The sequence below is a fragment of the Cupressus sempervirens genome, chromosome 7, assembly GCF_028749045.1.
Source record: "Cupressus sempervirens isolate cs-2001-9-10 chromosome 7, ASM2874904v1, whole genome shotgun sequence".
NCBI lineage: Eukaryota > Viridiplantae > Streptophyta > Pinopsida > Cupressales > Cupressaceae > Cupressus > Cupressus sempervirens.
The window spans coordinates 631,114,143-631,124,814 of NC_143124.1; the positions used below are offsets into that span (position 1 = coordinate 631,114,143).

Below are 10,672 nucleotides of genomic sequence, written 5' to 3' on the forward strand. Positions count from 1 at the left end.
TTTCAGACAGAGACTCCAAGTTCCTAGGACATTTTTGGAGGACTCTTTGGAAAAGACTTGGAACAAACCTTAATTTTTCTTCTGCCTATCACCCTCAATCAGATGGGCAGACTGAGGTAACAAATAGGTCACTAGGGAACCTACTAAGATGCTTGGCACAACAATATGGTGGATCATGGGATAACATATTACCACAAGCTGAATATGCATACAATGATTCAGTAAACAGAAGTACTGGTTTGACACCATTCCAAATTGTTTATGGCGAACACCCAAGGGGAGTACTAGAGTTAAGGGATGTTAGTCAGATGGAGAGGAGAAGTGCCCAAGCTCAAGACTTTGCACAAGTGATGAAGGAGGTACAACACCAAGTGAAAGACAGACTGTCTAAATCTGTAGACAAGTACAGAGAACATGCCAACAAGAAAAGAAGGGATTTGCAGTTCAAGGTTGGAGACCTTGTCATGGTCCATTTGAAGAAGGAGAGGATGCCAAAGGGATAGCATACTAAGTTGATGGCAAAGAAAATTGGTCCATTTAAGATCCTACAAAAATGTGGGAACAATGCATACAAAATTGAATTGCCACTGGATGTTGGATTGTCACCAATCTTTATTATCTCTGATTTGTTTGCTTTCAAAGAACCTACTGATATTGTGGATGCAGGTACAGGTCTGGAAGAGCAGGTTACTGATGTTGCATTGCCAAAGACACATAAACTCCAAATTGAGTGCATATTGGACAAGAGAGTTTCTATGAAGACACAAAGAGGCACATACTATACCTACCTGGTCAAATGGGCTGGGTTACCTGAGGAGGATGCAACATGGATGACTCAAGCAGAGATAGAGAAAGCAGGCTATCAATTTAACACCATTCCCAACTCAAGGGACTTGAGTTCTTTTGGAGAGGGGTAGTATGGTGCAGAGCACAAAGCTTGGTATTGGAGGAATGGATAAAAATCCATCTTGTCTTCATTCTTCATATTGTCAAGGGCCATGATGGTTACAATGATAGTTTCAGTTGATTGTGCTTCATTTTGGTTGTTCTTGGTATTACTTGTTATGGTTCCACATGGCCTAACTTGGCATGTAATAGCATGTAATGGAAATACTCATTGGTTTTACATGGGAGATCCTTCCTCATACCTCTTTGGATGTAATTAGAGGTTTCATGAAGTTTTATGAAAGGTTTGAATAAGTATGAGCCCATTTGTGTAGGCACTTCATCCTATTTGGTGACCCTATAAACCAAGGATGTAAGTAGCCTATAGGGTATATATGTTTTAGGTGTTTAGGAGGGTGTCATATGGCCTAAATAGCCATGATGCTCAATAATATCAAGTTTAGAATGTGTTTTGAAGTCTTCAAATGAAAAGTTGCTCATATCGGCAGTTTTGCAAAAAGTTGCTGACAACTTTTGAAAAAAAACTGTGCAACTTTTGCAAATTAGTTGCATTCGACCTCTAACTGCCTTGGAGGTCGGTTTTTAGGTGTCATTAGGCTATAAATACATTGATCCTCTTCCCAAAAGAACAGAGGAACTTCATTGTACATATTTTTCATTGAATGAATAAAGAACTCCCTATTTTTCTGTTTAATTCGCTGCTTTCAGAGGTTGCACGTGTGGTACGGATGTGAGACTAGAAGTTTAATGGTGGATTTGCAGAGTTTCATGTCCCACTGACTCATTGTATTTTATTTGGAGTGATTTGAAGGAGTTTGGACAAAGTTAGAGCAAATTGGGTGAAACCAGTCCCAAACCCTCCTTAAAATTAGGGTTTTGTGCAAATGAGCCATTAGAGTGCACCTAATTGGCCTCAGGGGTACAAAACCCAATAATCTGAGAGAAGACATGTACCATTTGTTGATTCTAGGAGTAGGAGTAGTTTCTATGGTGGGAGTCCAAGTTTCAATGATGCCCTAGTTCAAGTTAGGCATAGAATTTGAACTAGGAATTCAGATTTGGAAGTAGAATTGTGAAGTTTGGTTGATTGGAGTACAACCAAGGGTTGAATTGGAAGTCTTAGACCTTCCCTAACACCATCCAAGTCAGTATCTTATTCTGTGTACCCATTTCCTTGCACTTGCTTAACAAACCAAGCCTAATTAGGCCTATTAGGTCTGCGTGTTTTGCATAGGTTGGGATATGCTGGAGTGGAGTGAGATTTTAAGATTTGGAGGTCTTTAAGGGGAGTCAAAAGGGTATCTGAAACTCTAGTTTATTTTCCAAGTCATTTGGGGAAATCAAAAGATATTGCTGAATTTCAGGTTTTACTGACCTACTAGGATTCACTAGGTAGGTATTGGTTGGGTGTATTACAGAAGTGTGGGAATCTGAAAAGTTGTTGATTCAGAGTACATTGGGATATGTGAAGGTGTGTTGATCATCAGATCAAGTGGTTGAGAGGCCTAAGGCATAGATCCTTGTTTTGGCCTAGTTGAGGGATACTATTCCTAAAGACAAATTGGGAGCAGACTTTGCTTACCTGTTCCTTGCATTGAGAAGGTTGTCAAACCTTGTGAGAAGGTTATTTGCCAAGAGTGGAAGGTCCTTTAAGGATTCCCTAAGGCTAGAAGCAAGTTTGGCTTGTTTGAAGGGTCTAAGTGCAATCTAGACCAAGAGTACACTTCCGGTGTGTAACTCTGCATCAAGTATCCTGAGCCTTAGAGAGTATTGATATGTTGCATTCATGACTATGTTTGTCATCGATGTCAACAAAACATTGTTTTTGTAAAGACTAGAAGAGTAGTAAAGGGAGATCTTTATGATATGAACAATGGTTGATTGTCTAGTCATGTGAATTTATGGACATGTACAAAAAAATTCCTAATGATGTGGTTAAGAGCACAAAGTCTAAGTCTATGGCATATGGAAGTTGTGCCTAATTTACAGAGAGCAACTATGAGAAAAAGTATTGGAAAAGCAATTCCTGATGATTGTTTTCTATCTTACATCCTAGATGTGATGAAGTGATGTGTAGTCAAGTAGTGATAGAGGATAGTCATATGATGATGTTAGTGAGTGTACAAGCCTTAGTATCACATGTGTGAAGTTTTGTATAGACTCTAAGTTGACAGTGCTATTGTAATTGTAATTTAATTAATTATTTTATTGTAATTAATTAGGAAATCCTCAAGGCCAACTCAAGAAATTATTATGATGATATGGTATAAAGAAAAAATATTTTCCTTGATTATAAGAGTGTGTTCAAGTATTTTGATCATGTTCAAGTGCAAAGTGTTAAAAGGAGTAGAGTTGTTATTGAATGTGTGTAAGAAATCCAAGGGATTATTGGATGCAAGATTCGAGATCTAGTTACAAGATTTGAAGGAGTAGAAGTCTGGTTGATAGGACAAAGGCAGAGGAAGGAAGTACATTTTAGTTCTATTATCTACAAGGAATAATATATAGATCATTTGGACAATGGGTTCGTTGGTCTTTCCCTTGAAGTTGTTTAGGCAATGGGTCCAACTATCTTCCACAGCTCCTAATAGGGTTGGAATCTCCTAACAGAGATTCAAAGTCTCCTAACAAGGACTCATATGTATTGAATACTGTAATAGACTCCTAATAATATTAGTACATCATCTTGTGGGTATCATCCCCATTGAGGTTTTCCCTTTGGTCAAGGGTTTCCCTAGTTAACATATCTAGTGTTATTCTGTATGAGTATCTTGTTGTGGTTTTAGTTTAGATTAATCATATGGTTAATATTATTTAAGATTGTTAATAGTGATATTAGTTGGATAACTGATTCACCCCACCTCTCTATTATCTTAGTGGACTATATATTCTAACAATTGGTATCAAAGCTTCAAGTCCTTGAAGAATAACTTTAACAACTTTGGGAGATCAATGGAAAATATTTTAAGAAGGATAGTCCAAGATTTTATGGGTACAACTATGATAGTTGGAAGGAGAAGATGAAGACTCATTTGTTGTGCATGGGTTCAAGATATTGGTTCTTGACAAAAAATCAAAAGTCAATCATTGAAGAAGAAAAAATTGAAGGATGTAGTGAAGAAGAGAGAAATCTATTAATGTGTAACATGAGAGCAAAAGAAACCCTACTAACAACACTTCCAAAGAATGAGTACAGTTAGGTAAAGTCACTTGTAACATCTCATGAAATTTGGAAAGCTTTAGAATCTACTTTTGAAGGTGATGATCATGCAAAAAGAATGAGATTATAGAATTGGATATGCACATTTCAAGATGCTAGAATAATGGAAGATGGATTTGTAAGAAGTTATATTGGCAAAATATCAAAAATGGCTACAAGCATTTAGTCTCATGGTGGAACAAAGGAATATGATGAAGCCATATGGAAGATCTTGTAAAGTTTGACACCAATATTTGAGCCAATAGCTTAGATGATATAGTTAGTGATGCACTACACTAAGAATTTCACTAAGGAAACACTACTTAGAATATTATAATTAGTAGAAGAAGATCTTAGATAGTCTAGTGAACTTGCAAGGGTCAAAACAACCTTTATTTCCCTAAACATTCAACCTAATTTGATAAGGAGTGCAAGTACCTATGGACATTTTGTTGGAAGTAGCAAAGATGATGAAGACAAGAAAATTGAGGAAGGAATATCCATTTTGGTGAGAATATAAAAAGGTGGTAAGAAAATCTATAAATCTTGAAATTATAATGAATTTTGTCATTATGCATCTAAGTATCCTAAAAGAGAGAAAAAGTATAAAGGAAATTTTAATGCTAGAAGAGATAGAGTTAGAAATTATTTGTATGCAAATGAAGATGAAGAATCTGAGGAGAAAGGTCAAAGTGAAAGTGATGATGAATTAGGATTTGTGGCTATCAAGGAGGATGATCTTGATAGAGAAATTAGAGAAGAAAGAGCTCTAGTTACCCAAGTGGAAAATAAGTTTGATTGGATAATTGACAGTGGTTGCTCACATCACATAACTAGTGATATGAATAAGTTTTTTAAGTTCAAGGATCATGATGGAGGTATTGTTAGAGTTGGTAATAATGCAACCTTTCATATATCAAGAATTGGATCCATTACTCTTGATGGAAAAACTAACATTGATGATTTCTATTTTGTTGATGGATTGAAGCATAATTTGTTGACTATTGGATAATTGGTGGACAAGGGTTATCTATTACAGTTCATTGAGAAGACCTACACTATTAAAGACAAAGATGGTAAGATTATTGGAACTAGCACTAGATTCAGAGGTAATGTATTTTAGTTGAATCCTACTAAGATGCCATGTTTGGTAGCTAAAGTGAATAATAGTTAGTTGTGGCATTGAAGATTTTGTCACATAAAATTTGATAATTCTGTGAAGGTTAGTAGCACTTTTTCACTCAGAGACTTGCCTAAGATTGTCAAGCCTACTAGTTGGTGCAGAGCACCTAATCAAATGTTTATTTTGTTTGATGTAATAAGGTCTAGGAATTGATTAAGTCATCTACCTAAAACCATCTGCTTTTGTAATAGATGCAAGACCCCATGGTACAATTATAAGCTAGGGCATCATTTGGTTCAATAAAGTGGATTTTGGTTTAGTTCATGTTTTATAGGGTAGTCTAGGTGTTTAGAGAATTAGGAGAACCTATAAGAGTTTTTAGAATTCAATTTGCAAGAAAATGTGGTCACAAAGAAAAAATTGCAAAAATTGCAAAAAAGTTGATTAGCAACTTTTGCAATTTGTTGACAACTTTTCAAATAAACCACTCCCAATGGCTACAACTACCATAAGGTGGCTCTACCTATTACAACTAGCCTATAAAGGCTCTAAAAATCTATAGGAGGAGTATGTATGAAAAAAAACCATTGTAACTTTCTCTTTGATCAATAAAATTTGTTGTTCCAATATAGTTTTTCTGATTTCTTCCATACAATACAACATCTGATGATTAGAGGGTAAAAAATTTGCATTTATCAATTGGCCCTATTTATTTGTGAGATTTTGGTTTTGGTTTCAAGTTTTTATCAATCATAGTATTCAAGTTATTCAATTTTCTTGGCCATTGCCCTATGAAACCCTTAAAATAAGGGTTTGGTCAAAGAAATAGCCCTAACTTGAATCTCCACCATTGGAATTCTATCCAACTTGGCATGGATCAAGTTAGGGGTATGATCTTTCATATTTTTCAAGTTTTGGAACAAGAGGTTGCAACAGTAAATTTTAAGAGTGAGCCCTAGGTCAAATATCCCTATGTATTTGACCTTATTTTGATGCAATTTGATTGGATAATGAGAAGGAAGGAGGTTGAGGACTTAGTGTAAGAACAAGATACCCTTTTTTGAGTTTGGAGAACAACTTGGTGGTGGGGGTTTGATTTCATTAACCCATCCTTTATCATTTGCCTTGTAAACCATGCTTAAAGTAGCTAATTAGGCATGTATGCTTGGTATTGGTTGAGGCATGCTAGAGTGGAGTGAGACCTTGAAACTTTGGATTTTTTTAGTGCTTGAAAAAGGGTATTTAAATTTGCATTTGTTTTTCTAGGTCCTTTGGTGAGTTTTGAAGTTATTGGTGGAAACTTGATTTAGGAGACCTAATAGGCTACTAGGAAAAAATTCAACATTTTGCATTGTGGGTTGTTGGGAGTGGATCCATTGGAAGGTTTGCCTTTTTTGGGTTGAGTTTGTGTTGTTTCAAGCCTTTTTTGGTGGTAAATAGGCCAAGAGCATCAAAATCCCTATTTTTTCCATTTTGGGGTAGGAAGCCTTATTTGCACTAAGTTGGGTGTAGTTGGGTTTTGTGTCTTGCTTGTAGAGTAGGGCCTAGAAACTTGTTGGAGAGATTTTTTAATATGAGCATCCACTAAGAGGAGTGAACCAAAGCTTTTGAATAGTCCTTTGTGAAGTTGGGTGTTGTGTAGAAGTTTGGATTGATTCTTGCTTCCTTGTGCTTACTTTGCATCAAGTGGTATCAGGGCCACTTTGATTTTGTTGTGACACAATGTTTGATGGAGAATAACTTGAAAGGGAGATCCCCTTGAGGATCACTATTGTGGAACTAGCCAAGCTAGTCAAGGAGCAGATGGAAAAAAGTAGAGTAGTCTGGGAAGAGAATAGGACTATGAAGAGGGAGTTGGATAGACTCAAGAATAAAATGAGGAAAGGAAGTGATGATGAATTAGAGCCTAAGGAGATAGAAGTGAATGAAGAACAAGAGAACATTCCTATAGATCAAAGGCCCTTCCTTGCTGCATTAGAGAGGGTTGGAAAGAAAGGAGAAGGGGACTTACCCACTTTTCAAGGTAAGTTGGACCTTGATTAATGTATGGATTGGATTGAGGCATTAGAAAATCATTTTGAATGTGAGAAGAACCATAAAAATTAGAAGGTTAAGATTGACAAGGCCAAACTCAAAGGTCTTGCCTTGAGTTGGTGGAACTTTTTGCAAAATGAAAGGTTAGATGAGAACAAGGAGCAGATTACTACTTGGAAGAAAATAAAGGTATAAATTAGAAAGTAGTTCATACTTAAAGACTATGAGGTGTTGGTACATCAGAGGTTGCAAAATCTTAGGCAAAGGGGTTGGATGTCAGCACCTACACTCAAGAATTCCATAATTTGACCCTCAGAGCCAAGGTGTATGAGACTGAGAAGCAAAAAATTTCAAGGTATATGAATGGTTTAAAGTATAGCATTCAAGATGAATTAACATTGATTACTTTGGGTTTAGTACATCAATGTTTTAATATGGCTTTAAAAATTAAGGAGAAATATAAGAGAAAAAGGGATACAAGTAGTAGGGGTAATAGGGGCAGAGGTAGGTTTCATGGAAGGGGATCCTTCAATAAAAGTCAAGAGGAGTCTAGTGGTTCCAATGTTGAAGGGGAGTCTACAAATAGAGGAACATTTAGGGGTAGAAGATCCAATGGTAGAGAAAGGTCTAGTGGAAGGGGGCCCAATGTGTTTCTAGGAAAATACTTCACTTGTAATCAAGTAGGACATCAGTCCTTTAGATTCCCTGAAAAGAACAAGCAAGGGGATAGGAGAATCCAATTGACCCAAGAGGAAGGTAGTCAGAGTGTCACTTCTTACCAATCTACCACTTCTAGGCCTACACTTCCAAAACATGGTGAGTCCTTAATGATGTAAAGAACTATGATAAGATCCCCTACAACTATAGAACCACCTCAAAGGAAGTCACTATTTAAAACCTTATGCAAAGTTAATAAAAAATTCTATAGGGTTATAGTGGATTTTGGTTCCTCTGGTAATGTTGCCTCTAAGGAGATGGTAGATAAGTGTGACCATTTTTGTCTTAGGTACCGATGCACTAGCATAACCGAGTGGTGAAAATCCTTCACCAACTCTCAAAATAGTGTCGACTAGTAGCACTCCTTCAATGAGAAAGAAAATAATAAATGATTCTTCACTAGATATTGAAGTTATTCTAGACAAAATAATTGAGATGTCATAATTGGACTTGGAAAATCTCATCTTGGAGCAAATCATTTTTCTACAAGAGGTTTTGGTAAAGAAGAAATGACAAGAAGAGTTAATAAGGAAGCTTAAGAAAAAGTAGGTACTCTATGATGTAAAGCATATTTTTGTTGATGCTTTTGATATTCAAAATTTTGATGAAGAAGCACCAATCATCACCCAAATTGTAAACATTGTTGAACAAGTCAATGTTGGTAATATGGAGTCAAATTAAAAATTGATGGATTCATTTGCAAAAATATTTGAGAATAAGGTTGTGGACAAAGTTTCGGTAACCATTTCCAAGCAGAAAGTGCAATTACAAGAGAAAATAAAGGTTATGACATAACTAATTCAAAAGGTAAAAAATTTTGTCAGACATGCCAAGATTCAAAAATTATATTCAAGCATAAATAAACTAGATTCAAGATGAGATGAAGAGATCCAATAACATTATTTCTTAGTCAATAGGATCTAGCATAGATCATTACAATAATCTACTAAATTCTCAAGGAACATTGGCCGAGGAAAATTTCACCCTAGCAACCATGACATAAGTGTTAAAAAATGAAAGGGAACTTGATTTGGGAAGTAGATTTAACAAAGGGGAAATGGATTTATATTCATTTTACATTGTTTATTCATTATTCATATTTGGCATAAGTCATATGACTTAGGGGGAGAGTTTATACTATATTGTATTTGTAACAATGTAAATATGATAGTGTTTTTTCCACTAATGTCAAAGGGGGAGATTATTGGTATCTCTAACTATTATTGTCTATTAGTGTTAAATACTTAGTCATTTACAAGGCAAAGTTAGATGATCATCACTACAACTGAGCTACTCTGCATAGGTTGAGTCATATACATAAACAAGTATGTACCAAGCTTTATAGGAGTTGAGAAAGTTTATGTCACTGAGTATTTTCTATATGAGATGATCTCAAAATTGATCAAACAATTTTGAGCATACAAGTGTCAAGTGACATAGTTTGTGCTGACCATAATATAGATTGAGTGTTAGAAAATAGTAAAGGTTGAGCAATGCAGAGTTTACATGAAAGTTAGGAATGGAACAAATTTTGAGGTAAATCATCTTCAAGCCAACATGGAAGGAACATTCAATATTTGTAGAGGTTGTTATATATATTTTTATGCATGAATGATGTGGAGTACAGATCCCTAGATATTTTGTAATCAATGATTTAGATAGAGAGGCTATTATGGAAGGATCTATACAACTCTTGAAATAGATAATATCTTAACCTAGATTAGAGAGAGAGAGAGAGAGAGAGAGAGAGAGAGAGAGAGAGAGAGAGGTATGACATGAAGAAGAGAAGTGTATCCATGCAAACAAGGAGTAATATGCAATTAGTGAAGTGAAGGATTAAGATACCTTCAAAACTAAGTGAGGGCTTCTATTATCTCTTGATAGAGTAAGTGACCTAATCATAGTAGTGTAGGAGAAGACAAGTATTATCAGATTAGAGGGTAAGATCAGTTAGAAAGAAGAAGACTTGAAATTAGATTACAAAACATACCAAGAGTTAGGTACTAAATTGGTTCTAAATGACTCAGATCATGGTAAATCATTTAACATAGTCATTAACTTTTTGTAAGTGTTAAATCCTATAATAAGGTGAGACCTAACAATATCTTAATCTTTTAATAGGGCAGATCCCTCATGGGGTAGATCATATCTTATGATCAAACATTGTAACCATAATAGGTTAACTTTATTACTTTAGTAGTGAAGATTTGTGGTTGTCATCCCCACCCTAATTTTACCTTCACCTTGGAGGGTTTATGGGTAGAAAATATTGTGTTATTTGTTTATGTTCATGCATGTGATAGATTGGATTTATATGATGCAACAAGTTCATTTTTACAAGTTTTACATGCATAGGTTAACTAGTGAAATGTGTGAATGAATTGGTGAAAAGTAAAAGTGCTTAAGATTATGACTCACCCCCTTCTCAATATCTTGTTATCCTATTTATACCTCCATTAGTCAATAGTAAGAGTTACCTTACTTAGATTCATGTGTTTTCCTTTTAGATGTCTAGTTGGATTTTTCTTTGGATCTACATTCTTGAACTCCATGTCCCTCTCAAATCTAGGTGTAGTAGGTGCATCACTTTCCTTTGATCTACACTCATTCTCTTGATGTCCTTGTTTCTTGTAGTTAAAATAGTTACTAGGAAACTTAGGTTTAGGATATTGCTTACCATTCTCTCTTCTAGA

The 10,672-nt window shown here is 35.5% G+C and overlaps 1 protein-coding gene across 1 annotated transcript; it reads left to right on the plus strand.

The window, feature by feature from the left end:
• The first annotated feature begins 515 nt into the window (after nucleotides 1–515).
• Nucleotides 516–917, plus strand: LOC149548284 (uncharacterized). The gene has a single exon (XM_089794241.1). It carries the CDS (start codon nucleotides 516–518, stop codon nucleotides 915–917), a length of 402 nt encoding a protein of 133 aa, XP_089650367.1.
• Nucleotides 918–10,672: the final 9,755 nt, after the last annotated feature.